Source organism: Jaculus jaculus, chromosome 3, assembly GCF_020740685.1.
Source record: "Jaculus jaculus isolate mJacJac1 chromosome 3, mJacJac1.mat.Y.cur, whole genome shotgun sequence".
Classification (NCBI taxonomy): Eukaryota; Metazoa; Chordata; class Mammalia; order Rodentia; family Dipodidae; genus Jaculus; species Jaculus jaculus.
Window position 1 is genome coordinate 171,015,030 of NC_059104.1, and position 25,704 is coordinate 171,040,733.

A 25,704-nucleotide genomic window follows, 5' to 3' on the forward strand; every position below is an offset into this window, starting at 1 on the left:
CAGTACTCAAGAAGCTAAGGTAGGAGTTATCTGTCTGAGTTTGGGCCACCCTGGGCTACACAGAAACCCTGCTTCAAAATAATCAGTGAATAAATGAATTATGGGGTACATATATACAATGGAATTTTTTCAGAAGTAAAGAAAAATAAAATGTGGCACTTGCAGGCAAATTGACAGAATTAGGGATAATTATGTGAAAACCTCAAATTCGGGCTAGGGCAAAGGTGTCTGCTTGCAAAGCTTGACAGCCTGGGTGTGACTCCCCAGAACCCACGCCTTTAATCCCAGTTCTCGGGAAACAGAGGCACAAGGATCACTGTGAGTTTAAGAACAGCCTGGTACTACAGTGAGTTCCAGGTTACCTTGGGCTACAGTGAGACCCAACTTCAAAAAAGAAAAAAAAAACAAAAAACAAAAACCCAACGACTGTGAAGGCAACAAAGACTAGAATTTCATATACTGAACCAGACCTTTAATAAAGTACATCAGTGCTCCTCTAATCCATAATATAGGATCTAAAGGAATGTTTCAAAACTTATTCTAGGACTAGAGAGATGGGTTAGTACTTAAAGCCCTTGCCTATAAAGCCAAAGGACCCAGGTTCAATTCCCCAGGAACCATGTAAGCCAGATCCACATGATGGCACATGTGTCTGGAATATATTTGCAGTGGCTAGAGGTCCTTACGGACCACATTCTCTCTCTCAAAATAACAGACCAATTTCTCTGATAACAATAAATTTGAGGCCGGGCTCACACCTCTAATTCCAGCACTCGGGAGGCAGAGGTAGGAGGATCACTGTGAGTTCAAGGCCACCCTGAGACTACATAGTACATTCCAGCTCAGTCTGGGCTAGAGGGGAACCCTACCTCGAAACAAACAAACAAACAAACAAACAAACAAACAAACAAACAAACAGTATTGAGAGTGGTAGAGCACTTGCATACAAGTATGAGGCCCTGATATAATCAACAGTATAAGAAAACCCGTATTTCCACTAGTAAAAATAGTTGGACCTATTAATTGTAGGGAAAAGGAATGAATCCTAACATCAATCATGTATCATTTAGCCTGGGGTAGTGGAACACACCTTTAATCTCAGCACTCAGGAGGCAGATGTAGGCAGATCACCATGAGTTTGAGGCCACCCTGAGACTACAGAGTGAATTCCACGCCAGCCTGAGCTAGAATGAGACCCTGCCTCAAAATAAATAAATAAATAAAGTATCATTTGTACTTTGAATATTTTATTTATTTGAATGAGAGAAAGAAACAGAGAATGTTTGTGCCAGAGCCTCCAAACACTGCAAATGAACTCTAGATGCATGTGCCACCTTGTGCATCTGGTTTAAGTGGGTCCTGGAAAATTGAGCACAGTTCTTTCAGCTTTGCAGACAAGAGTTTTAACCCATGAGCAATCTCTCCAGCCTTCATTTATACCTATAAAATACCAATTAAATTAAGTTTAAAAGTGAGGTGGGTGTGGTGGTGCACTCCTTTAATCCCAGCACTCGCGAGGCAGAGGTAGGATGTTTGGCATGAGTTTGAGGCAACCCTGAGACTACATCATAAATTCCAAGTCAGCCTGAGCTACAGTGAGACTCCACCTCGAAAAACCAAAAATAAATAAATAAAAAATAAGTTTAAAATCATATTGTGTAAGTAAGTGCACTAAAGGAATGATTTATGTTAATAGAAAAAATAATTTGCTCTAATCCATTTTTCTCTGTATGTACATAAATTCATACCTATTTAGCCCTTCACCCACAGGTGGTTTCTGGTTATCATCTGGGTAGACAATAACTTCTTTCCTTCGGATATGCACAGTATCATCCAAATTTAGATTTGTCAAATTCACCTCTCCTTCAAAATAGATTGAGCCATACCCTAGAAATCAGAACAAATAATTCAAGTCATCCTGTATAATAATATAATATAATATAATATAATATAATATAATATAATATAATATAATATAATAATATTTTACATCATCTAGCCATTCTGTTATCCTCTAAATAGCCTTTCACAATTGCTCCCAAAATGTTAACAATCCAATGAGCCCAGTAACTAAAGGCCACAATAGGTATGCCAAGGACCCCAATGGTTCTAGTCTTTCTTCTTTTGTCTCTTGTCAGTCAATGTTTCCAGCATTAAAAACCAAGGGGAGGGCTGGAGAGATGGCTTAGCGGTTAAGCTCTTGCCTGTGAAGCCTAAGGACCCCGGTTCGAGGCTCGGTTCCCCAGGTCCCACGTTAGCCAGATGCACAAGGGGGTGCACGCATCTGGAGTTCGTTTGCAGAGGCTGGAAGCCCTGGCGCGCCCATTCTCTCTCTCTCCCTCTATCTGTCTTCCTCTCTGTGTCTGTCGCTCTCAAATAAATAAATTAAAAAAAAAAAAACAAACAAAAACCAAGGGGAATTCAAATGGAGGAAAAACCAGATTAGGTTATAATTCACTTACTTACAAAACCAAGGTGAAAGTCTTTGGCTTATACAGCAAATCCTAAAGGTGTACTCACCTTTGCGACCAATGGTGAAGTCAGAAACAATGCACTCTCCTTTTTCATTGGTAATTTTAGCAAGGTCATCCATAGATGGAATAGTATAGTAACCAACTTTTGTGAGAATAATGCCTAGAGCCAAAAATAAAACCCCACAAAGTGTTACGTGGCTAGTATTATTTTACTCATTTTATTTAGAGAAAAATTTCTATGAAATGTTTTCCACATTTTCTTTTTTATTTTTTCCCCCTTGTTTTTTTTTGTTGTTGTTGTTTTTTTGAGGTAGGCTCTCACTCTAGCACAGGCTGCCCTGGAATTCACTATGTAGTCTAAGGCTGGCCTTATGCTGGTCTGGTCAGCCTTGAATTCACAGCAATCCTTCGGCCTCTGTCTCCCAAGTGCTGGGATTAAAGACGTGTGCCACCACACCCAACCTTCTTTTATTTTTTTATTTAAGATAAAACAGGATGGTCTGAAACTTGACATATAGCTGAGGAAGACTTGATTCTTCTGCCTTTACCACCCTCACTCCAACTGCTGGAGTTATAGATGTGAGACACTATATCTGCTTTTTGAAATGAGTCTCATAGAGCTCAGGCTGGCCTCCAACTCTGCACTTAGCTGAAGATGATCTTAAACTCCTCATCCTGCTGACATCACACTAGTCAAGGTTTTTTTAAATTTTTTTATTTTTGAGGTATGGCCTTACTCTAGCTCAGGCTGACCTGGAACTCACTATGTAGTCTCAAGGTGGCCTCAAACTCACAGTGATCTTCCTACCTCTGACTCATGAGTGTTGGGATTAAAGGCGTGTGCCACCACGCCCGGCCAGGGTTTTTTTTTTGTTTTTTGAGAAAGGGTTTGTGGTCAAATAACTTTAAGAAACATACACACAAATAGAAACAAGCCAGGAATGGTGCTGCACACCTTTAATTCCAGCAGAGAAAGGGGTGGTGGTGGGGGAACAGAGGAGCAGAGGAGGGAGGGAAAGAATGGGCACAACAGGGCCTCTAGCCACTACAAATGAACTCCAGAATCATGCGCCACCATGTGCATCTGGCTTATGAGGGTACTGGGGAATCGAACAGGCAAGCCTCTTAATTGCTAAGCCATCTCTCCAGTAGTCCCTTAATGAAAAAGGCAAAAGATGGAGAGATGGCTTAGTGGCTAAGCGCTTGCCTGTGAAGCCTAAGGAACCTGGTTTGAGGCTCAATTCCCCAGGACCCATGTTAGCCAGATGCAGAAGGGGACGCAGGCATCTGGAGTTCATTTGCAGTGGCTGGAGGCCCTGCTGTGTCCATTCTCTCTTTTTACTCTCTGTCGCTCTAAAATAAATAAATAAATAAATAAATAAAAGAAAAAGGCAAGGGCCCGGTGGTCTATACCTATATTCCAAGCATTCAGGCAAGGAAGATCAGGAGTTTAATTCCAGCCCTTAGCTATATAGGTAGGTTGAGGCCAGACTAGGCTGCATGGCACCCTGTTTCACTTCAAAAAATTCCAATGTTGTAGTTCTATAGTATACTTGTTTTATGGATTAGTTCTTGGGGGGGGGATCTTATGGTGATGAAATCATAACAACATTAATGTCTAATATACATATGTCACCTGTGAGCATATAGAGACTGGAAGAGGAGGACTGTTCTGAGTTCAAAACCAGACCCGGTCTGTGCAGTGAGTTCTAGGCTAGACTGGGTTACAGTGGGAGAGTGTCTCAAAACAAAAACAAATCATACCAACTCTAATTTTACAAAGTCAGAGAAAGTATCCCATCAGTGTCTTTGACTGCAAAGATGGATTCTTGACCACAAGATAATTACTACTTCGTCTAAGAGTGGAGGCAAACACTTTAATCCCAGCACCCACGAGGCACAGGAAGAAGCGTCACAGTGAGTCTGAAGCCAGCCTGGGACTAAATAATGAATTCCGAGTCAGCCTGGGCTAGAGACCCTACCTTGGGAGTGCAGGAGAATGAAAAGAATCAATTTTATACTTCCAAGGGAAAAAAAAAGTGTATGACTGACCTGCTGGGTGTGTCTGATAAGTACTATTTTCTATTTCTTCCCTGTCATCTTGCAGTGACTCATCATGGAAGGAGGCTTCTTCACTGCTTCCTTCCAGTCCATTTCGCAAAGCAACCCGCATATTCAATGCAACAATAGTGTCATCCACATTGTTACTACTATTGTTTTTATTCCCAACCTTCTCTGGGGTTTGAGGAATGGGTTTGGCAATGGGGTTGGTGTAAAAACGTGATACAAGGGAATCATCATCTCCGTCCTGATGATGGTTCTCATCAACGGCTTTGCTGAGGAAACTAAATCTGAAAGAGAGTAACAAAATAACTACCAGAGTACCTAACTGTCCAAAGTAACAGTAACCTCTAACTTTTACAAAGCATCTGACACTTTGGGTCATTCAATGAATTAAAAATTAGTATGTATAGAAATACTAAGTTGAAAATACAGAAAATTGTACTACAGAAAAATGAAACTTGCCCACTACACTTAAATTTTCTACTTTGTTAAAAATTTACATAGGGCTGAAGATATTGCTTAATGGTTAAGGCACTTGCCTGTGAAGCCTAAAGACCCAGGTTTGATTCCCCATTACCCACATAAGCCAAACAGAACTCTAATAAATAATTTTAAGGTTTAAATTACCTAAGTAACTTTTAGATACCCCTGAACTATATAATACTTCTATGCAACATTCACCAATCTTCATAAACATTCACGCAATTTCAACTCAGAATATTTTCATACAAAGGTTATGTATTATTTTTTTTTTTCCGAGGTAGGGTCTGGCTCTAGTCCAGGCTGACCTGGAATTCACTATGTAGTCTCAGGGAGGCCTCAAATTCAGGGCAATCTTCCTACCTCTGCTTCTGGAGTGCTGGGATTAAAGGCTTGTGCTACCACACCCAGCAGTATGGCTCTTTTAACAGGATCAATTCAAACTAGAATTCAGTTTATACCTCTCTCCATTTTCTGGATATTCAGATGGTGAAGCTAGATCTTCTGAATCATTATTCACAGGAGTAAAGAGGTTGCTATTGTTAAGATTTTTCAAAACCAACTTCTTAATGCTCTTCCTAAAAGGAGACCAAAGGGGAAAAAAAAATTAAGTGAGGCATACAAGTAATTTGTAGACATTAATGTAATAATTGGAGCCCAAAGGGTATTTTCCTTGTATATCTGGCAGATCTAAGTAAAGCATTGATGCACAAGTTCAACCTAAAGACGTAAACGCCCTACCTGCTGGTGTTTGGCAAGGCCATGGGCAGCGGCTCATCGTGTGATCTCAGCACTCAGAGGGCTGGTGGGAGTTAAATGTGAACTGAGAACAACTTGGACAACACAGTCCATTTCCAAGTGCTGTGAGTTGACAAGGAGGCTAAAGGGATTTGTTTGCAATCTAGTGTGTCTCAGGCTCGACTCCCTTAGTACCCACATACAGCCAGATGCAAAGTGGCACCTGTGTCTGGAGCTGGTTTGCAGAGGCAAGAGTTCCTGTAATGCTCATTCTTTTTCTTTCAACCACAGTTGACTAAATAAACTAGAGAAAGTGAAATCACAGATAAGGGCAGAAGATGTTATTAAAATTATAGATGTTTAAGCGTGGTAACACATGCCTTTACTCCCAGCACTCAGGAAGCCAAGGTAAGAGGATCGACATGAGTTCAAGCCCAGCCTGGGCTAGAGGGAAACCCTACCTTGATTAAAAAAAAAAAAAAAACCGAAGAAAATTATAGATGTTAAGTCAATAATAGAATGTATGTGGCAGGAATGGGCCTAGCATTCCCATCTCCTTTTCCCCTTGTAAATTTATCAATAAAAATATTTTTTAATGTGGCTGGAAGCCCATGTACACCAATTCAGTCACTCTGCTTGCAAATAAATAAATAAATAAATATTTTTTAAGAAATGATGCAAAAATTCTGGTGTTTGTCAAATTGGTCTGGGCTGGAGATAAATATCTGGAGAAAACTGACTATGTATCATGCTACTTAAAAGCCAGAAGACTAAAGAACATTACTTGGTAAATGACAACAAGGCCAGTCTGAAATATGTAGGCAAGGAGGCTGGGAAAAGGAACCAGCAAAGAGACCAAGAAGGAATGACCAGTGAGGTAGGAAGGAAATTAGGTAACTTAAGTATCCTTATTCTGAGAACCAATTAGGAAAGTCGAAAAGAGAATAGTACATCTGTGTATAAATGCATCCTATACATGGTTATTATGATTATTTTGAGACAGAGTCTCACTGTGTAGCCTTATATAGTAATTTTAAAAAATATCATTTTTAAGTATGCCTAGGAAAGATCAAACCATTTTTATTCTTCTGTCTTTTATCTTTCAGACTTAAGAGTATACTGTATTACATTTGTAGAACACTTCAACCAAAGCATATTACTTTACATTTAACTTATATTAATATTTCATACTTAGGTTAACAAAAAGAAACTCACTTGGGCATGAATGCTCCGTTGGCGAGGGACGGTTCATCATCATCCAGCCCATCAAAGAGCTGTGATTTGGCTGTACCTGTTGTTTGTAAGGCCTTTGGCCGGACTCTAGTGGCAGGCCGAGGTGTCAATTTGTAATGAGTAGGTGTGGTAAGCGCTTTCTGGGCTGCGGGATTTGTTGGTTTCAATCTCTGAAAAACAGAAGACAACTAATTGTCAATGTGTATAGGCATGCCAGGGTTCCTTGTACCACTTTGCATTCTGCTTTACAAGGGCGCTGGGGAACTAAACCTAGGTTGGCAGGCCATGTCAAGTGCCTAAAACTGCTGAACCATCTTGGTTCAAGAAAAACTGCCTAAAACAGTGATGTATGTCTGTCATTTCAGTACTTGGAAGGAAGGGGAAGATCAAGAACGTAAGTTTGAGACCAGCCTGGACTGCATGAAACCCTGTGAAAAATCAGTAACAGAGCTGGGTGTGGTGGTGCACAACTTTAATCCCAGCACTTGGGAGTCAGAGGAAGATCACTCACTAATAGTTCAAGGCCAGCCTGAGACTACATAGTGAATTCCAGGTCAGTTTGGGCTACAGCAAGACCCTACCTCAAAGAAAAAAAAAAATCAAATGTTACCTCTTTAGAAAAATCCAATCAGGGCTGGAGAGATGGCATAGCGATTAAGGTGTTTGCCTAAGTAAGGACTCAGGTTCAACTCCCCTGTACCCATGTAAGACAGATGCACAACGTGGCACATGTGTCTGGAGTTTGTCTGAACAGCTGGAGGCCCTGGCCCTAGTGCACATTCTCTCTCAAGTGAATAAATAAGTTAGATATTTAAGTTTTAATTTTTTTTCACAGGGAGTCAATGTATTTTAAAAATTGGTTTTAGGGCTGATGGCTTAGTGGTTAAGGCACTTGCCTCCAAAGCCTAAGGACCCAGGGTGATTCCCTAGAACTACATAAGCCAGATGCACAAAACCCTGGCATGCCCATTCTGTCTATCTGCCTCTTTCTCTCTCTAATAAATAAATATTTTTAAAATGTCTTATTCTTGACAATTTTATATATGCATAATGTATCCATTTCCTCTACCTTCCCACTAAAACTCTTATTGTACCAACTAGGCCACATCTACTTTAATGTCCTTTTTATGTGTGTGACCCCATAAGTTTAGTTAGGGTTGCCAGCACAAGGCTGGGGGTGGGGATTATTTTACCAGCACATGGGCAATTACCTGTTTCTGCACCAATGACAAAAAGAACATCTACCTCTATCCTCGTAAACAGTAATAATTCATCAGGGGTGGGTGGGTCGCAAGAAACCTTCCTCATAAGCATCCTATATTTAAAAATTTTTTAAAGCTCTCATAACACAAAACTAAATGACCCAGGTTCAATTTCCCAGGACCCACATAAGTCAGCTGCACAATCTGTCGCATGCTTCTGGAGTTCATTTGCAGAGGCTGAAGATCCTGGCACGCCCTTTCTCTCTATCTGCCCCTCTCAATCTTAAATAAATAAGTAATTTTTTTAAAATAAACACGTGGCTCAGACCTTTAAAATCGCAGCAACTGGGAGGCAGAAGTAGGAGAGTTGCCATGAATTCAAGACTACATAGTGATTCCTGGGTCAGCCAGGGCTAGAATGAGACCTTACACTGAAAACCAAATAAATTAAGTAGTACACAAACATTATATGGGTTATTTGGAAATGTCTTTAATCTTTCTGGTGGATTAATCTCATTTTCAGTCTCCACTAAAAGAAAAAAAATTACCTCCTCTTTCTTCTTAGGATCTGACATGGGATTCCGAAAGAGTGGGGAGTCTCCAAAGGGTGAGTATGTCAGACTGTTGAGGTGCTGCTGGAGAACAGCCTGCTGGGCAGCAGAAGCATTTGGATCTGTCAAAGCTTTTCAAAGAAAGAAAAGGGAGGGTAAAAGCAAGTCTAAGATGCAAAATAGTTATAGCAGAGATCTTAGTATTCTATGGGGGGGGGGTGAGAGCTTTGAAATATTAAGACTCACTCAATGGCATTATTAAGGAATTCATAGAGCAAAACACTGCCCTTGTGTGAGGAATGGTGGTGCATACCTTTAATCCCAGCACTGGGGAGTCAGAGGTAGTAAGAGCACTTTGAGTTTGAGGCCAGCCTGGGCTAGAGGAAGATCCTATGGGGAGGGGTGGTGGAGGAACAACAACCATCTAACCATCACCAAAACAAAACACCACACTTGGCAGAGGGTGGTGGCAAACACCTTTAATCCCAACACTACAGGATCCCTGTGAGTTCAAGGCCTTTCTGAGACTACATACTGAATTCCAGATCAGCCTGAGCTAGAGTGAGACCCTACTTAGAAACCGCCCCCCCCCAAAAAAAAACGCATTTAAAAATTTACCTAGAAAAAAATATTTTACTTTGGAGCCACACATGGTGGTATACATTTTTTTTTCTTTTGGTTATTCGAGGTATGGTCTCACTCTAGACCCGGCTGACCTGTAATGACAGAGAATACACTCTGTGTTCTCACAAGGTGGTGTTAGACACTTTTAATTCCTGCCCTGGGGGGGGGGGGCAGAGGAAGGAGTGTGGCAGTTAGTTAAAGACCAGTCTAGAGCTACAGTATGAGTTCCAAGTCACTTTGGGCTACAATGATAGCCTGCTTTGAAAACAAACAAACAACAACAAAAGAATAAAAAACACTGAGTAAAGCTTTCTAAAGTGACTGAAATTGACTTACCTACTGGGGCCTGTGGGGCGCCAAAGCCTAAAATAGCTGTTGTGGTATTAAATGCAGGGGCCCCAAAAGCTCCTGTACCAAGAGGTCCTCCAATCTTAGGTTGGTTGTTTCCAAACAAAGATGCTTGCCCAGCACCAAGAGCTATAGAGACAAGAGAAAGAAAACGGCACCACAGAACATTTGCTGAATGTTGTGTCACAGGTCAGCTCAATTTGGAAGCCGGGTGTGGTGGCGCACGCCTTTAATCCCAGCACTTGGGAGGCAGAGGCAGGAGGATTGCCATGAATTTGAGGCCACCCTGAGACTACATAGTTAATTCCAGGTCAGCCTGGACCAGAGTGAGACCCTACCTCGAAAACAAAATAAAAAAAGCAATACATTCAGAATCTTCATATGACCACTCATTTCAACAAAAGAGCCAGTGGGGTAAATGCTGACTTTATAGTAGACCTATGGGCAAAAAAAAAAATATAATTTTTCTTTCAGTTTCTACAACTGTAACATAATAAGCAGCTTAGAAATTTATTCTAACATTAAAATGAATAAACTTATGGACAGCATGTAGAAGATGCCTGGTACAAACAATTCATACACATTTCACCAAATATTAGGTAATATGGCTAAAATAGGTTCGATTTCCCTCTTAGTGAAGTATCAAAACAGAACAGATACATCTCACAACATAACCAGGGCTTAACTATCACACTACAGTTAAAACAGATTTTAAAACAAAACTCAGCAATTTTTCAAGGATCTCTCTAACCCAGGCTGACCTAATATTCACTACATAGTCTCAGGGTGGTCTTGAATTCATGACAATCCTTCTACCTCTGCCTCCCAAATGCTGGGATTAAGGCATGTACTGACCACACCTAGCGCTCTGTTCATTCTTTAAAATCTTGGTTGCACAATAAACAATGCATCTCAGCCTTAGGTCTCATGTCAGAAAGTGGCTGTAGGTCTGTGGCAAAGTGCTCACCTAGTTTGCATGTAACTAACACTGGGGTCAATTCCCAGCATTTAAAAACAAAAAAATCAAACAAAAAATAGCTTAGCGATTATGGTGCTTGCCACAAAGCCAAAGGACCCAGGTTCAACTCTCCGGGACCTGCGTAAGCTGGTGGCACATGCATCTGGAGTTCGTTTGCAGGGGCTAGAGGCCCTGACACGCACATTCTCTCTCTCTCTCTCACCCACTCTCTGAAATATATACATATATATAAAATCAAACAATGGGGGTGGGGGTGTGTGGAGAGAGAGTTCAGTGGTTAAGGCTCTTGTCTACAAAGCCTAAACACCCAGGGGCGATTCTCTAGTAGCGACGTGAACCCTGATGCACCAAGTGCAGCGTGTATCTGGAGTTCATTTGCAGCATGTGGAGGGCCAGGCCCGCCCGAGTGTTTTCTCTTCTTTCCCCTGTCCCTCTGCTTGCAAATAAATTTAAAAAAAATTTTTTTTTGAAGTCACCAATTAAGTAGGGTATGGGCCCATTTCAAAATAGAACCTAAAACCCTTTTATGTATTACAGTGTCTGTGTGCACACCGTTGAAAATACATAGAAAGGAGCCGGACAAGACACTGCCTAACTGAGCAGATGTTAGCTGCTTTGTACCTGAAGCACTTGTTTATTTTTAAATTAACTGAAACATTTCCTAGCACTTGTATCTTTATTTCAAAAAGGAAAGGAAAGGCAGTAATTCATAGGAGTACAAAAGGAGACTGCATGAAGGAGATGGCAGAATAATAATCAGATATCACAGAAGCAAAGGAAACAGGAAACTGAACAGTACACTATGGAAATAAACTGTTATGCAACTGTATTACCGCTCAATGATCCCAGGAACAGGGTAAAACAAGCTATAATGTGCCCAGATAATGTATCTAACTGTACATGGCAATACACTTCCCCTATGACTACCACCACACAGAAGAGGTAATGAAAAACAATGGTAGGAAGGGTGGCATCCTGGATTCTAGCACTAAAAAGAATTTAAAGATAGTACAGATCTGCAAAATCTAACAATAACTGTGAATTTGTACATCATGTACTATGTATTCTTTATTGTCATGCCTTACTATCAGGTCTTTAATGGTAAGTTAGACTAGGTCTCAAATACACTGTTACATAGTTAACACAGGGGGAATAAAATTTATTACCAACATGCTGACTATTCTTTTACTAAAAATCCCAAATAGGGTCTAGAAAGATGACTCAATGGTTATGATGCTTGCTTGCAAAGCCTGCCAGCTAAGGTTCAATTTCTATGGCATCCATGTAAACAGGACAAAATAAGTGACACAAGCATCTGGTGTTCCTTTACAGTGGAAATAGGCTGTGATGCACCCCTCCTGCCAAACAGATAGTCTGGGTAGAAATTTCCTGAAGGTGGAGAAAGCATAAGCATAAAAAGCATAGGGTCAGATGGCAAACCCTAGTGCCAGAACTGGGTTAGGCCTCCCCCCACAGTAAGCTGTTTGTAGGAGAGGCCCATGAGGGCCCCAAAACAATGCAGGCCACTGATATGCCCTTGGTTATTCAACAAACTGCAGTTGCAAGACATCAAAAGATCATCCTGGGGCTAGAGAGATGGCTCAGTGGTTAAGTCTCTTGCTTGCAAAGCCTAAAGACCTAAATTCAACTCCCCAGCACCCACATAAAGGCAGATGCACAAAGTGAAGCATGCATCTGCAGTCCATTTGCAGTGCCTGGAGAACCTGGCACTCCCATTCTGCCTCTCTGCTTTCAAATAAATGAATTTTTTTTTTTTTTTTTAATAAAAAGACTATGTTGGGGGCCGAGAGTGGTGGCACATACCTTTAATCCTAGCACTCAGTAGGCAGAGGTAGGAGGATCACCATGAATTTGAGGCCTCCCTGAGACTATGTGATGAATTCCAGGTCGGTCAGCCTGGGCTAGAGTGAAACCCTACCTCAAAAAACCAACCAAATAAATAAATAAATATAACATCTTTTACAGATGACAGTAAATACCTGGAAAGGCCCTGGATCCACTGGGACAAAACAAAGCATGAGACCAGACATCTCTAACATCTGTCAAGGCCCACAGACTTTACACAAGTGGCAGATTAAAAAAGAGTGCTGCTCTCATGGCTAGTCTGACAATCTCCTCTAGGGAGATAATGGTAGAAACCAGGGAGGCTTAAAACTCATCTAAAAAGGGCTGGAGAGATGGCTTAGTGGTCAAGGCGTTTACCTGCAAAGCCAAAGGACCCAGATTCGATTCCCCAGGACCCACAATAGCCAAAGGCACAAGGGTGTGCACATGTCTGGAGTTTGTTTGCAGTGGCTAGAGGACCTGGTGCACCCATTCTCTCTCTCTCTCCCCCTCCCTCCCTCCTTCTTTCTCTGTCAAGTAAATAAATTAAGATTTTTTTTAAAAAACACATCAAAGCAAAAAAAAAAAAAAAAAAAAAAAAATCAGCCAGGCATGGTCATGCACACCTTAATCCCAGCATTGGGGAGGCAGAGGTAGGAGGATCGCTGTGAGTTCAAGGCCACCCTGAAACTACATAGTGAATTCCTGGACAGCCTTGGCCAGAGTGAGACTGTACCTTGAAAAACCAAAAACAAAAATCAGAGGTTGCAGAGATCTCAACACTAAGGTAAAACTTCCAACACACCCTCTAAGTCTTGCGGAACATTGCAGAAGAGGGAACAGAAAGACCATAGGGAGGGAGAAAGAATTATACTGGTTTGCTGTCTATACTTATAAAAGTTGTCAATCATAAAAATTTTTTTTAAAAGAAAGACTGTAAGAGTCAGAGTAGGAAGGAGTATCCTATACTATTGCCCACACTCTCAAAATGACTGGTGCAGTCATAACCCCACAGTGAATATTAATAATCCTACTGAGGAGGCTCCTCAGTGAAATGTACACATAAAGAGTATACAACCTGACAGGAATGACCAATATACAACATATGCACACACTAAAGTTTAAAACTAGTTAAAAACCTGTGTAACATCATGGATAAAATGCTGACATTAAAATAGAAGCAAAACTAGTTGGAAAGACAAATGGATTCTGAGTAGACGGGATTTGAGAGGGTGAAGAGTGAAGGCTGCCCATCAAGTCTGAACAAAGCTGAGCATGGTGGTGCACGCCTTTAATCCCAACACTCTGGAGGCAGAGGTAAGAGGACTGCCATGAGTTCACCACCACCCTCACATTATGAAATGAATGCCAGGTCAGCCTGGGCTAGAGTAAAACCCTGGCTCAATAAATAAGTCTGAACCAAAAAAAACAAAAACTTCTTAATCCCAAACAGACCAGGAGTAGTATCAGAGGACAAACATTTGGTAGAAAAGATAAATGTTGGTGATATTTTGTATATATATTTGTAAAAATGAAAATCTAGGCCCTTTTACTTACAGGCATAATACAGAGCTCTTAAATTCATGTTATATTACATCCTAAAACTTGTGGAAATGTTCCTTACCTGTTCCGAATCCTGTACCAAGCCCAGTTCCCAGAGTCCCAGGTGCTTGCTTATTTCCAAAAATACTATTCCCAGTGTTATTTGTGCCAAAACCTAAGGGGAAAAAAAGGAATGGAAAAGAAAATAATGAGTGGACTGTAATTGTAACACAACTCAATGTTCTCTACAAGGGAATTAAGTACAAAACTGATTGATGTTAAATACTGTATTCTTTCAGTTACTAAAATTGTTATTTATAAATCCTAAAGTATCATCTAAGATAACTTCTTTTTTTTTAGCATTTTTATTTATTTATTTGAGAGTGACAGACAGAGAGAGAAAGAGGCAGAGAGAGAGAGACAGAGAATGGGCGTGCCAGGGCCTCCAGCCACTGCAAACGAACTCCAGATGTGTGCGCCCCCTTGTACATCTTGCTAACGTGGGTCCTTAGGCTTAGGCTTAGGCTTCTCAGGCAAGTGCTTAACTGCTAAGCCATCTCTCCAGCCCTAAGATAACTTCTTAAAAAATTTTGAAGTGACTAGAGTACCGAGTAACATCTCGATCACACCTTCCAAGGCTCAGGGTCTAAAGCGGAAGAGGTTGCAGAAAGAATGTAAGAGCTAAAGGAAGGGTGGGACTCCTTACAACGTGCTCCCTCCAGACATAAAATGGCCTGGACTTCCATGACCTCACAGTGCCTGACACTACCTACACAAGACCATCATAAGAGAAGGGAAAGATCACGACATCAAAATAAAAGAAAGACTTATTGAGATGGGGAGGGGATATGATGGAGAATGGAATTTCAAAGGGGAAAAGGGGAAGAGGTAGGGTATTACCATGGGATATTTTTTATTTAAGAAGACAAATGACTTTGACCTCTGGCCTCAATACACACACTTGAATTCATGTGAATGAACACTTAAACATTAAAAAAAAAATGCAGCTTTGTGAATGAAACCCTACCAGGAAAAACCAAGAACAAGCCAGGCATGGTAGCACATGCCTTTAACCCTAGCACTTGGGAGGCAGAGGTAGCACGGCAATGAGTCTGAAGTCACCCTGAGACTAGACAGTGAATTTCAGGTCAGCCTGGCTGCAGTGAGACCCCTACTTTGAAAAGTCAACTAAAAAAAAAAAAAAAAAAAAAAAAAAGCAGGGCTGGAGAGATGGCTTAGCAGTAAAGGCATTTGCCTGCAAAGCCAAAGGATTCCAGTTCAATTCTCCAGGACCCACATAAGCCAGATACACTAGGTGGCATATGCATCTGGAGTTTGTTTGTACTAGCTAGAGGCCCTGATGTACTCATTTTCTCCCTCTCCTTCTCTCCTTCCCTCCCTCCCTCTCTCTCTCTCAAGTAAATAAAAATATTCTTAAAGCAAGGAAGCCAGGTGTGATGGGGCACACCTTTGATCCCAACACTCTGGAGACAGAGGTAGGAGTATCATGGTGAGGACTACACAGTGAATTCCAGATCAGGCTGGGGTGGAGAGAGACTCTGCCTTAAAAAAATGCAGACACAGAAACATAGAAAAACAACACAACATAAAGGCACTTGCATAGAAAGACTGACAGCCTGGGCATGATTCCCCAGTACCCAGGTAAAGCCAGAGGCACAGTATATATGGAGTTTGTCTGCGGTGGCAGGAGGCCCTGCTGCAGCTCTCTCGCTCAAATACATAAAAATAGAATACCCAAAATGTTTTTAACTGATGATCCTGGCAGTGAATGGTAACGTATACCTAATCATGCAAAAGGTTGTTTTTTTTTTTGGTTTTCCGAGGTAGGATCTCACTATAGCTCACGCTAACCTGGAATTCACTATGTAGTCTCAGGGTGGCCTTGAACTCACTGCAATCCTCCTACCTCTGCCTCCCAAGTGCTGAGATGAAAGGCGAGTGCCACCACGACCAGCAATCTCAAACTATAAACTGAAATAAACTCCTCCTTAAGTGCTTTCTTGTCAGGTATTCAGTAACAGCAACAAAAAACTAACAAATACAAGGGGGTTAAGTGGACTGAGTTGATACAGATTTACCTATGGACAAAGACTACACAGAGATGCAATGGCAAGACTACAAGAAACCAGATTCCCTATAATCTGACAGGCAGAAGAGTTCTTCATGTGCCTATGCTCCCTTGTCACTAGCAACTCTACTTCCCTCTACCTATTATGGCTAGAACCAAGCCCATCAGGCTCTCAAGGATCCGGTATACATCCACCTCACTCTCTGGCCCTCAGATATGCTACTCTTCCAGGTACAGTTCATACATCCTTGACTGGGGGCCTGATTATGAATGATTCTCCTTCATATATTCCATTATTTTACTGGACCATTTCTCAAAAGGGTAATGAAATTACAAGGTTCAAGAAAGTCTTTTAAAAACATTTTAAGATTCCTTATAAAAATTATCAGCTTCAGGGGCTGGAGAAATGGCTTAGTGGTTAAGGCTAACGGGTTTATTTTTATTTTTGTTTGAGGTAGGGTCTCTCTCTAGCCCAGGCTGACCTGGAATTCACTATGTAGTCTCAGGCTGACCTCCAACTCACAATGATCTTCTTAATTCTGCGTCCATAGTGCTTGGATTACAGACATGCACCAACCATGACTGACTTTAGGTTTCTTTTTGAAGTTAACAATGAATAAAACTAATTTATCACTTATCTTTCATGACTAAAAAGATCAATCACTGGCTTAAAGGCATTGAAAATATTATAATCAAGGGCCGTGTATAGCTTAGTGGTTAAAGTCACTTGCTTGTAAAATAAAACCAGCCACACCAGAATTTAGTTCCCCAGTCATCAATGTACATAGGCATTCATTTGCAGGGGCAAGAGAACCTGGCACACATGTAATTTACAAAAATTATCACGGAAGCTAAATGTGGTGTCTCATGCTTGTAATATCCATAGGAAGACCCTCTCTCAAACAGGAAAGGGAAAAACACTAGGGTGTTAGAGGCCACCCTGAGACTACATAGTGAATTCCAGGTCAGCCTGGGCTAGAGTGAGACCCTACCTTGAAAACCAAAAAACAAACAAATAAAAACAAAACAAAACAAAAAAACCCTCACTGAACATACTGAGAATGTAACTTGGCTGTAGAAGGACTGCCTAGTATATGAGAGCCTGAGTTCTACCCAAACACAGCAAACAACACTGAAGAGCTATGTCACTACTGACCTCTAGCCACCTTAACACTCATCTCCCAAAAGTCATCACTACTGCCAAGTGATAAATGAGAAGCAAAAATATTTGATCTACAACTTCCCAATAAAAATGAACTTTCCGCAGCTGGGCATGGTGCACACACCTTTAATCCCAGCACTCAGAGGCAGAGGTAGGAGGATCGCCGTGAGTTCGAGGCCACCCTGAAACTACATAGTGAATTCCAGGTCAGCCTGGGCTAGAATGAGACCCTGCCTCAAAAAAAAAAAAAAAAAAAAAAAAAAAAAAAACAAACTTTCCAGGGCTGGAGAGATAGCTTAGTGGTTAAGCGCTTGCCTGTGTCAAGCCTAAGGACCCTGGTTCGAGGCTCGATTTCCCAGGACCCACATTAGGCAGATGCACAAGGGGGTGCACATGTCTGGAGTTCGTTTTCAGTGACTGGAGGCCCTGGCACGTGCATTCTCTCTATCTGCCTCTTTCTTTCCCTGTCTGTCGCTCTCAAATAAACAAGTAAAAGTAAACAAAAACATTTTAAAAAATGAACTTTCTACATCTTATATAAATGCAGAACTTATACAATTATGTAAAGATGGTATAAAAAATATTATTTTCATTAATCTAGTTTAAATATTTCCAACTCTTCTATGGAAATTAGACAGCTGTGTTTTGTTTTGTTTTTTTGAGGTAGGGTCTCACTCTATCTAGCCCATGATGTCCTGAAATTCACTATGGAGTCTCAGGGTGGACTCAAATTCATGGCAAGCCTCTACCTCTCTGGCTACCAAGTGCTTGAATTAAAGGCGTGCACCACCATGCATGTGTTTTTTAGGATAGTTTTTCCAGGGCTGGAGAGGTGGCTTAGCAGTTAAGGTGCTTGCCTGCAAAGCCAAAGGACCCACGTAAGCCAGATGCACAAGGGGGCACACATATCTTGAGTTTGCAGTGGTCTGAGGACCTGGTTCGCCCATTCTCTCTCTTGCTACCTGCCTATCACTGTATCTCTCTGTCTTACTCAAATAAACAAAAATAAATTAAAATAGCTTCCCAGTCTTATTTGTGTTTTCTGAATTTTAAACTTAGAAATACAAATTTAGAAATTCAACAGTTTTTTTTCTTTTTAAGGACAGGATCTCTCTCTCTGTAGCACAGACTGGCCTGGAAGTAATGGCAATCTTCCTTCCTTAGCCTCCTATGGTTGTAATTACAGACATAAGCCATGATATCCAGCTCAAAAATAAAATTCTTGAAACTGCTAGGGGCTAAAGAGATGGCTAGAATAGGAGGATATAATGGGATATTTCAATCAAGTAAATTTCATTTATGTATCCTCAAATATTGGTGAGGTAATCCAAAGAAAATGAAAGTCAATTTACATCTCTACTAAAGATATCAAATCAAGTCCCATGACTTTAAAACTTTTTCTTTGGTACCTCACATCAAGCCACAGCTTACCTGAGAATTTATAAATATTTCCAATCATATGAATCAGGAGAATGATGTGTGGCATAGTCAGTGTAACTTTAAGAGAGTCAAACCTGCATTTTATATGTACCAAAATTAGAAGTGTTTGTATTGGTTCCTAAAGTCAGGGTTGGTTTGTTACCGAAGAGCCCGCCAGTGGTTGTACCAAATGAAGGAGCACTGGTTGTGCTGGTTCCAAACGTAGTAAGCTTGTTATTGCCAAACAGGGTCTAAAAAGAACAGAAACATTAAAATTAAAATATATAAATACATTGCCTGGAGAAGAGGACTTAGCAGTAAGACACTTGCCTAAGAAGCCTAAGGACCTAGGATCAATTTCCCACATAAGCCAGATGCACTGGCTACAACCATGATGTGACCATATTCTCTCCCACTAATAAGTAAATTTAAAAAGTTAACAATAAAGCCACGCGTGGTGGCGCATGACTTTAATCCCAGTACATGGGAGGCAGAGGTAGGAGGATTGCCATGAATTCAAGGCCTCCCTAAGACTACATAGTATATTCCAGGTAAGCCTAAACTAGAATGAAACCCTACCTCAAAAAACAAACGAAAATTTCCAAGCTGGGCATGGTGGCTCACGTCCTCTAAACCCAGCACTCAGGAGGCAGAGGTAAGAGGATCGCCGTGAGTTTGAGACCACCCTGAGACTACATAGTGAATTCCAGGTCAGCCTGGGCCTACCTCGAAAAACTAGAAGGAAAAAAAAAGAAAAACTCCTTCAGCAAATTTATATATAACCTACCGAACCAACTGCACCAAATCCAGTGTTGGTCTGTCCAAAGAGACCAGTTCCGGTTCCAAAAGCTGTCCCAGTGCTGGTGTTTGTAGCTGTTCCAAAAAGACCTCCAGGCTGTGAGGCTTGGGTTACTCCAAATAATCCCTGCAAAACAAAATGTAAATTAAAGCAAATATCATGAATTTCCTTTATAAGTATTATACTAATGAAAAGAATGGTTAGTTTTTTAAACTCACATGTGACAGATGTAACAGTAAACACTTGATATGGAACAATTCTTTGCAAAAACCCTGAAAAGCAAGATATCCCTAGTTCCCCAAGAAGTAGAAAGCTCAAAGCAGTGAAATGTTTTCCCAAGATGTCACAGCTCTTGAGCATCAGTACATTAAACTCAGGTCTATAATCTAAGTTCCTACAGTGCATACTCTTAGTGATGAAAATGCAAGCCGAGAGTGGTGGTGCATGCCTTCAATCCCAGCACTCGGGAGGCAGAGGCAGGAGGATCACTGTGAGTTTGAAGATAGCCTGAGACTGGGGGGGAGGGAGGGAATTACCATGGGATGTTTACAATTATGGAAGCTGTCAATAAAAAACTAAAAATAAATAAATATAAGAATAAGTATAAAAGCGGAATGCTTGGAAAGAATGACTGGCTCAACAGACTCAATGAGTGAATAGTAGAGCGTGGCACAAAATCTAGGCCTAATTTCCTAAAACATTTTAGGTTCCCCTAAATATCCTAAGCTCTAAAGAACTGCAGCAGATGAGATGGGGTAATGTGCCTGGCTCTTTTTCATGAGGACATGAATTAGACCCCAAATGCCCACGTAAAAATGTTGAACTTAGCCGGGCATGGTGACACAGGCCTTTAATCTCAGCACTCAGAAGGCAGAGGTTAGGAGAATCACCGAGTTTTCAAGGCCACCCTGAGACTCCATAGTGAATTCCAAGTCAGCCTGGGCTAGAATGAGACCCTACCTGAAAAATCAACAACAAAAAATAAATAAAGTAGAACTTGGTGGTAAATGATTATTTCCCAGAGCTGAGAAAGCAGAGACTGGAGAATCCCTGGAGCCCGTCAACATAGCCTAAATGGTGAGTTATAAGTCAGTGAGAGACCCTGCCTCAAGGGGGAGGGGCGGTCAATGGGATTCTTGAGGGTGGTACCACAGATCGTCCTCAGCCTCCTCATGCATGACTATACACACAGTTGTATTCACACCGTAGTGCTGGGATGAACTGGGAAGTTTAAACCCTTCTCAAAGGGAACTTATGTGAGGGCAGCATGAGATGGGAGGGGCTTGCAAGTGCTCAGACTGGCCTCTCTGTGCAGCTGTTGGCACTCCTGCTGGCTCTGCCTGCAAACAGCTGGCTCTCCTATTTTCCTGTGCTCTTCCATCTCTGTGTCATTGGCCAGAGCAATCACGTAACCACTTGTGGACAGCATGAGTAATGAGCACGTATATATTTCCAGTACTGGTGACTCCTTGGAAGGACCCAGAAATGACTCTGCTCTGCTGATATACACACATACATAAATTAAAAAAAAATAAGTAGGCCTAGAGAGATGGCTAAGTGACTAAGGCATTTGCCTACATAGCCTAAGGAACCAAGTTCAGTTCCAAAGTACCTACATAAGCCAGATGCATACAGTGGCACATACATCTGGAGTTTGCTTACAGAGGCATTGGCACACCCATTCTCTCTCTCATCTTTCCATTTCTCTCTGTCTATGTGTATATCTGCCTCTTTCTCTCTCAAATATATATATATATATATATTTTTGGTTTTTCTAGGTAGGATTTCACTCTAGCCCAGGCTGACCTGGAATTCACTCTATAGCCAAAGGGTGGCCTCGAGCTCATGGTAATCCTACCTCTGCTTCCAAAGTGCCACACACACACCTAAATTTTTTATTTTTAAGTTTTTAAACCTCACTATTTTTTTTTCAATTTTTTATTTATTTATTTGAGAGTGACAGACACAGAAAGACAGATAGAGGGAGAGAGAGAGAATGGGTGCACCAGGGCTTCCAGCCTCTGCAAACAAACTCCAGACGCATGCGCCCCCTTGTGCATCTGGCTAACGTGGGACCTGGGGAACCGAGCCTTGAACCGGGATCCTTAGGCTTCACAGGCAAGCGCTTAACCGCTAAGCCATCGCTCCAGCCCTATTTTTTTTTTAATAAAGAGGGGCTGTAAAGATGGCTCAGCAGTTGAAGAGCTTGCCACAACCCTAGAAACCCAGGTTCGATTTCCAGACACATGAAGTAGCACATGCACTGGGAGTTCATCTGCAGTGGCTGGTGTGCCCACTCTTACTTTCCCTCTCTCTCTCTCTCAAATAAAGTATTTTGAAAAAATAATAAACACATAAGAAGAGGCCTAGAGACATCGCTGTGTGCTTTTTTTTCTCTCTCAAGCACGAGGGCCTGAAACTACCAAATTTCAAATCTCCAGATCACACCTAAACATTTGGGCATGTCAAGTGTACTTGTAAACAGTGTTACAAAGGAGAAGAAACTTGAGAATCACTGCAGCTCAACAAGCCACAAAATCTGTTAAAAATAAAAAAAAAAAAAAAAAAAAAAAAAAAAGCTGTAGTGGTTTAAACCAGATGTTCCCTATAAACTTAGGTATTCTGAATGCTTGGTACCCAGCTGGCATAAACTTCGGAAGAGCCTCCTGGAGGTGATGTATTGCTGGGGGCAGGCTTATAGGTGTTATAGTCAGCTTCCCATTGCCAGTATCTGGCATACTCTTTGGCTGCAATTGTCTACCTCATGGTGGCCAGGAGGTGATGTTCTGACTCTGCTCATGCCATGTTTTCCCCTGCCATTGTGAAGCTTCACCTTGAGTCTGTAAGCCAAAATAAACCCTTTCCTTCTACAAGCTGCTTTTGATTGGGTGCTTTCTGCCAGTAATGGGGAGTTAACTGCAACAAAGACATTGGCTCCAGTCAAACCCATGTGGAGACATTACACCTTTAGTCATTCCAGGCAACAACCGCCTCCTGAGGAGCAAATGGGAGACTGCAAGGGCAGGCATGCACACAAACACACACGAAGAAAAAAAATTTCAGCCTGGACCAGAGTGAGACCCTACCTCGAAAAACCAAAAAAAAAAAAAAATTTAACACGAAGGAAAAAAAAATTAAGAAGAACTGCTAGAGGGGCTAGAGAGAGAGATGGCTTAGCAACTAAGGTGCTTGCATAAGAAACCTAAGGACCCATGCTCAACTCTCCAGGTCCCATGTAAGCAGATGTACAAGGTGACACATGAGTCTGAAGTTCAACTGAAGTGGCTGGAGGCCGTGGTGTGAAAATTCTGTCTTTCTTATAAAAATAAAATAAAAGGAAAACTAGAAAGGTAGAACGTAAGGTGCTTAATTATCACTATTAATCTTCTTACTTGGCTCAAAAAAAAAGCACTAGGGAAGCTGGAGAGATGGTTTGGTGGTTAAGGCGTTTGTTTGCCTGCAAAGCCAAATGATCCCAGTTCGATTCTCCAGGACCCACATAAGCCAGATGCACAAGGGGATGCATGCATCTGGAGTTTGTTTGCAGTGGCTGGATGCCCTGGCATGCTCATCCCCCCTCCCTCCAATAAATAAATAAAATATAAAAAAATATATAAGCATTAGGGTTAACTAATGGTCCTGTTTCCTTACCATAGTATTGGTGCTTGGCTGGCCAAGGGTGCTGGTATTACCAAAGGAAAAACCAGAATTCGGGGTCGTTGTGGCCTGGCCAAATGGTTTGCTAAAGAGGCTGGTGGTCTGCTGATTCTGTTGACCAAAAAGACCACCTGGAGTTGTTCCAAATCCAGTTGTGCCTTTCAGGAATGAGAATAAAGAGAAATAAATGAAAAGCAAACTAACAACCAAAACTTAAAATAGCACATTACCCAACAAATAGCCAAGCAATGTCTTATTTTAGTTATTACAGTGCAAATTACCCAATATTCTTTCATTATTAACTCCTTTATTTTTTATGATTCAATCAACTCCCCATGTTTAAAATGTATCTTAGGCCATATGTGATGACGCATGCCTTTAATCCCAGCACTTGGGAGGCAGAGGTAGGAGGATCACTGTGAGTTCAATCCCATCCTGAGACTACATAGTGCATTCCAGGTTAGCATGAGCTAGAGGGAGACCCTACCTTAAAAAACCAAAAAAGAAAGTGTATTTTAACTGTGAGTTCAAGGCCAATCTGAGATTACAAAGTAAATTCCTGATTAGCCTGGGCTAGAGATACCCTAGCGTGGGGGGAGGGGGGACTTATGGTACCTTTATTAACAACCTCCAAACATACAGACAACATACCTGGGTTTGATTCCTAGCATTCATGTAAAGTCAGATTGGGGGAAAAAAAGGGGAGGTGCATTTATTTGATGTTCCTTTGCAGTGGCAAGAGACCCTTGCACAATCTCGCTCTGTCTGACGCATAAGCAATTTAAAAATAAGGTGGCAGGAGCCAATACTTGGAAGGCAGAGGTAGGATCACCATGAGTTTGAAGGCACCCTGAGACTACATAATGAATCCAGGTCAGCCTGGGCTAGAGTGAGAACCTACCTCGAAAAACTAAACAGGGGTTGAAAGGATAGCTTAGTGGTTAAGGCATCTACCTTCAAAGCCAAAGGACCTTGGTTCAATTCCCCCAGGACCCACGTAAGTCAGATGCACATGGTGGCACATGCGTCTGAAGTTCATTTGCAGTGGCTGGAGGCCCTGACGTGCCCATTCTCTCTGTCTGTCTCTGCTTATAATAAAAATATTTTTTAAGAAATAAAATGTGGCTAGTGTGGTGACGCATGCCTTTAAACCCAGCACTTGCAAGGCAGAGGTAGGAGAATCACGAGTTCAAGGCCACCATCAGACTACATAGTAAATTCCAGGTCAGCCTGAGCTGAAACCCTACCTCAAAAAAACAAAATAAATAAGGTGGGGTTGTAGACATAGCTTTGGGTTAAGGCCCAAAGGATCCAGGTTCAACTCCCTAGTACCCAAGTAACGTTGGATACACAAAGTAGCACACAGGTCTAGAATTTGTTAGTAGAGGTTAGAGGCTGAGGCACACCCATTTTCTCTCGCTCTGCCTCTTTATTTCTATCTCAAATATAAATAAAATAGTAAAAAAAAAAATGTGGTGGAAAGCAATTGAAAAAGGCATCTGAAAAAAAAAAAAAGAAAGAAAAGAAAAAGGCATCTGACACTGACCTCTGACTTATGTACCCAATTACACACAAGAACAATTGCACACATGCCAAAAAAAGATCAAGACGGGTGTGGTGGTACACTCCTTTAATCCCAGCACTGGGGAAGCAGAGGTAGGAGGATGGACACAAGTTCGAGGCCATCCTGAGACTACATAGTGAATTCCAGGTCGGCCTGGGCTAGTACAAGACCCTACACCTCACAACCTGAAGAGTTTTTGGAGGACATGTGGCTCAACCCTTTTATCCCAGTACTAGGTTGGCTAAGATAGGTCTTCTATGAGTTGGAGATCTGCCTAGGCTTAGAGTAAGAGACCCTGCCTCAGGAAAAAATAAATAAATTAAGGGGCTGGGGCATGGTGATACATAAGTTTAATCCCAGTACTTGAGCAGCAGAGGTAGGACGATCTCCTTCAGTTCAAGGCCACCCTGAAACTATATAGTTAATTCCAGGAAAGGTGAGGGCTGGATGGCTTAGCGGTTAAGGCACTTGCCTGTAAAACCAAAGGACTTAGGTTCGATTTCCCAGGACCCATGTAAGCCAGATGCACAGTGGCTGGAAGCCTTGAAGTGCCCATTCTCTCTCTCTCTCTCTGCACCTCTTTCTCCGTCTCAAATAAATAAAACTATTAAAAAAAAAAAATTTGGGGGGGGGGCTGGTTAAGTGCTGGCCTGTGAAGCCTAAGGACCTCGGTTCAAGGCTTGATTCCCCAGGACTCACATTAGCCAGATGCATAAAAGGGCACACACATCTGCATTTCGTTTGCAGTGGCTGGAGGCCCTAGTGCGCCCATTCTTTCTTTCTGTCTCTTTCTCTCTGTCACTTTCAAATACATACATAAATAAATAAAAATTAAAAAAAGATAAAATTTAAACAAAAATTTTTAAAGGCCCTAAACCTTGTTATTTTAAGACTTATAATTTCAACTGGCTGAAATGTTTTCCCTAAAAATGCA

At 41.5% G+C, this 25,704-nt stretch overlaps 1 protein-coding gene across 2 annotated transcripts in view; it reads right to left on the bottom strand.

The window, feature by feature from the left end:
* Positions 1-25,704, bottom strand: part of Nup98 (nucleoporin 98 and 96 precursor) — an 88,615-nt gene that overhangs the window by 41,527 nt on the left and 21,384 nt on the right. The window contains exons 8-18 of one of the 2 annotated variants that reach the window (XM_045144983.1): positions 23,201-23,364; positions 19,538-19,675; positions 18,914-19,001; positions 14,163-14,255; positions 9,703-9,843; positions 8,740-8,873; positions 6,972-7,159; positions 5,480-5,596; positions 4,527-4,825; positions 2,521-2,634; positions 1,749-1,887 (exon numbers count right to left, since the gene is read on the bottom strand). In XM_045144983.1, coding sequence (XP_045000918.1) covers positions 1,749-1,887; positions 2,521-2,634; positions 4,527-4,825; positions 5,480-5,596; positions 6,972-7,159; positions 8,740-8,873; positions 9,703-9,843; positions 14,163-14,255; positions 18,914-19,001; positions 19,538-19,675; positions 23,201-23,364 — 1,615 coding nt within the window. Of the gene's footprint in view, positions 1-1,748; positions 1,888-2,520; positions 2,635-4,526; positions 4,826-5,479; positions 5,597-6,971; positions 7,160-8,739; positions 8,874-9,702; positions 9,844-14,162; positions 14,256-18,862; positions 19,002-19,537; positions 19,676-23,200; positions 23,365-25,704 lie in introns of both variants that reach the window. The other variant, XM_045144982.1, reaches the window with a different exon arrangement.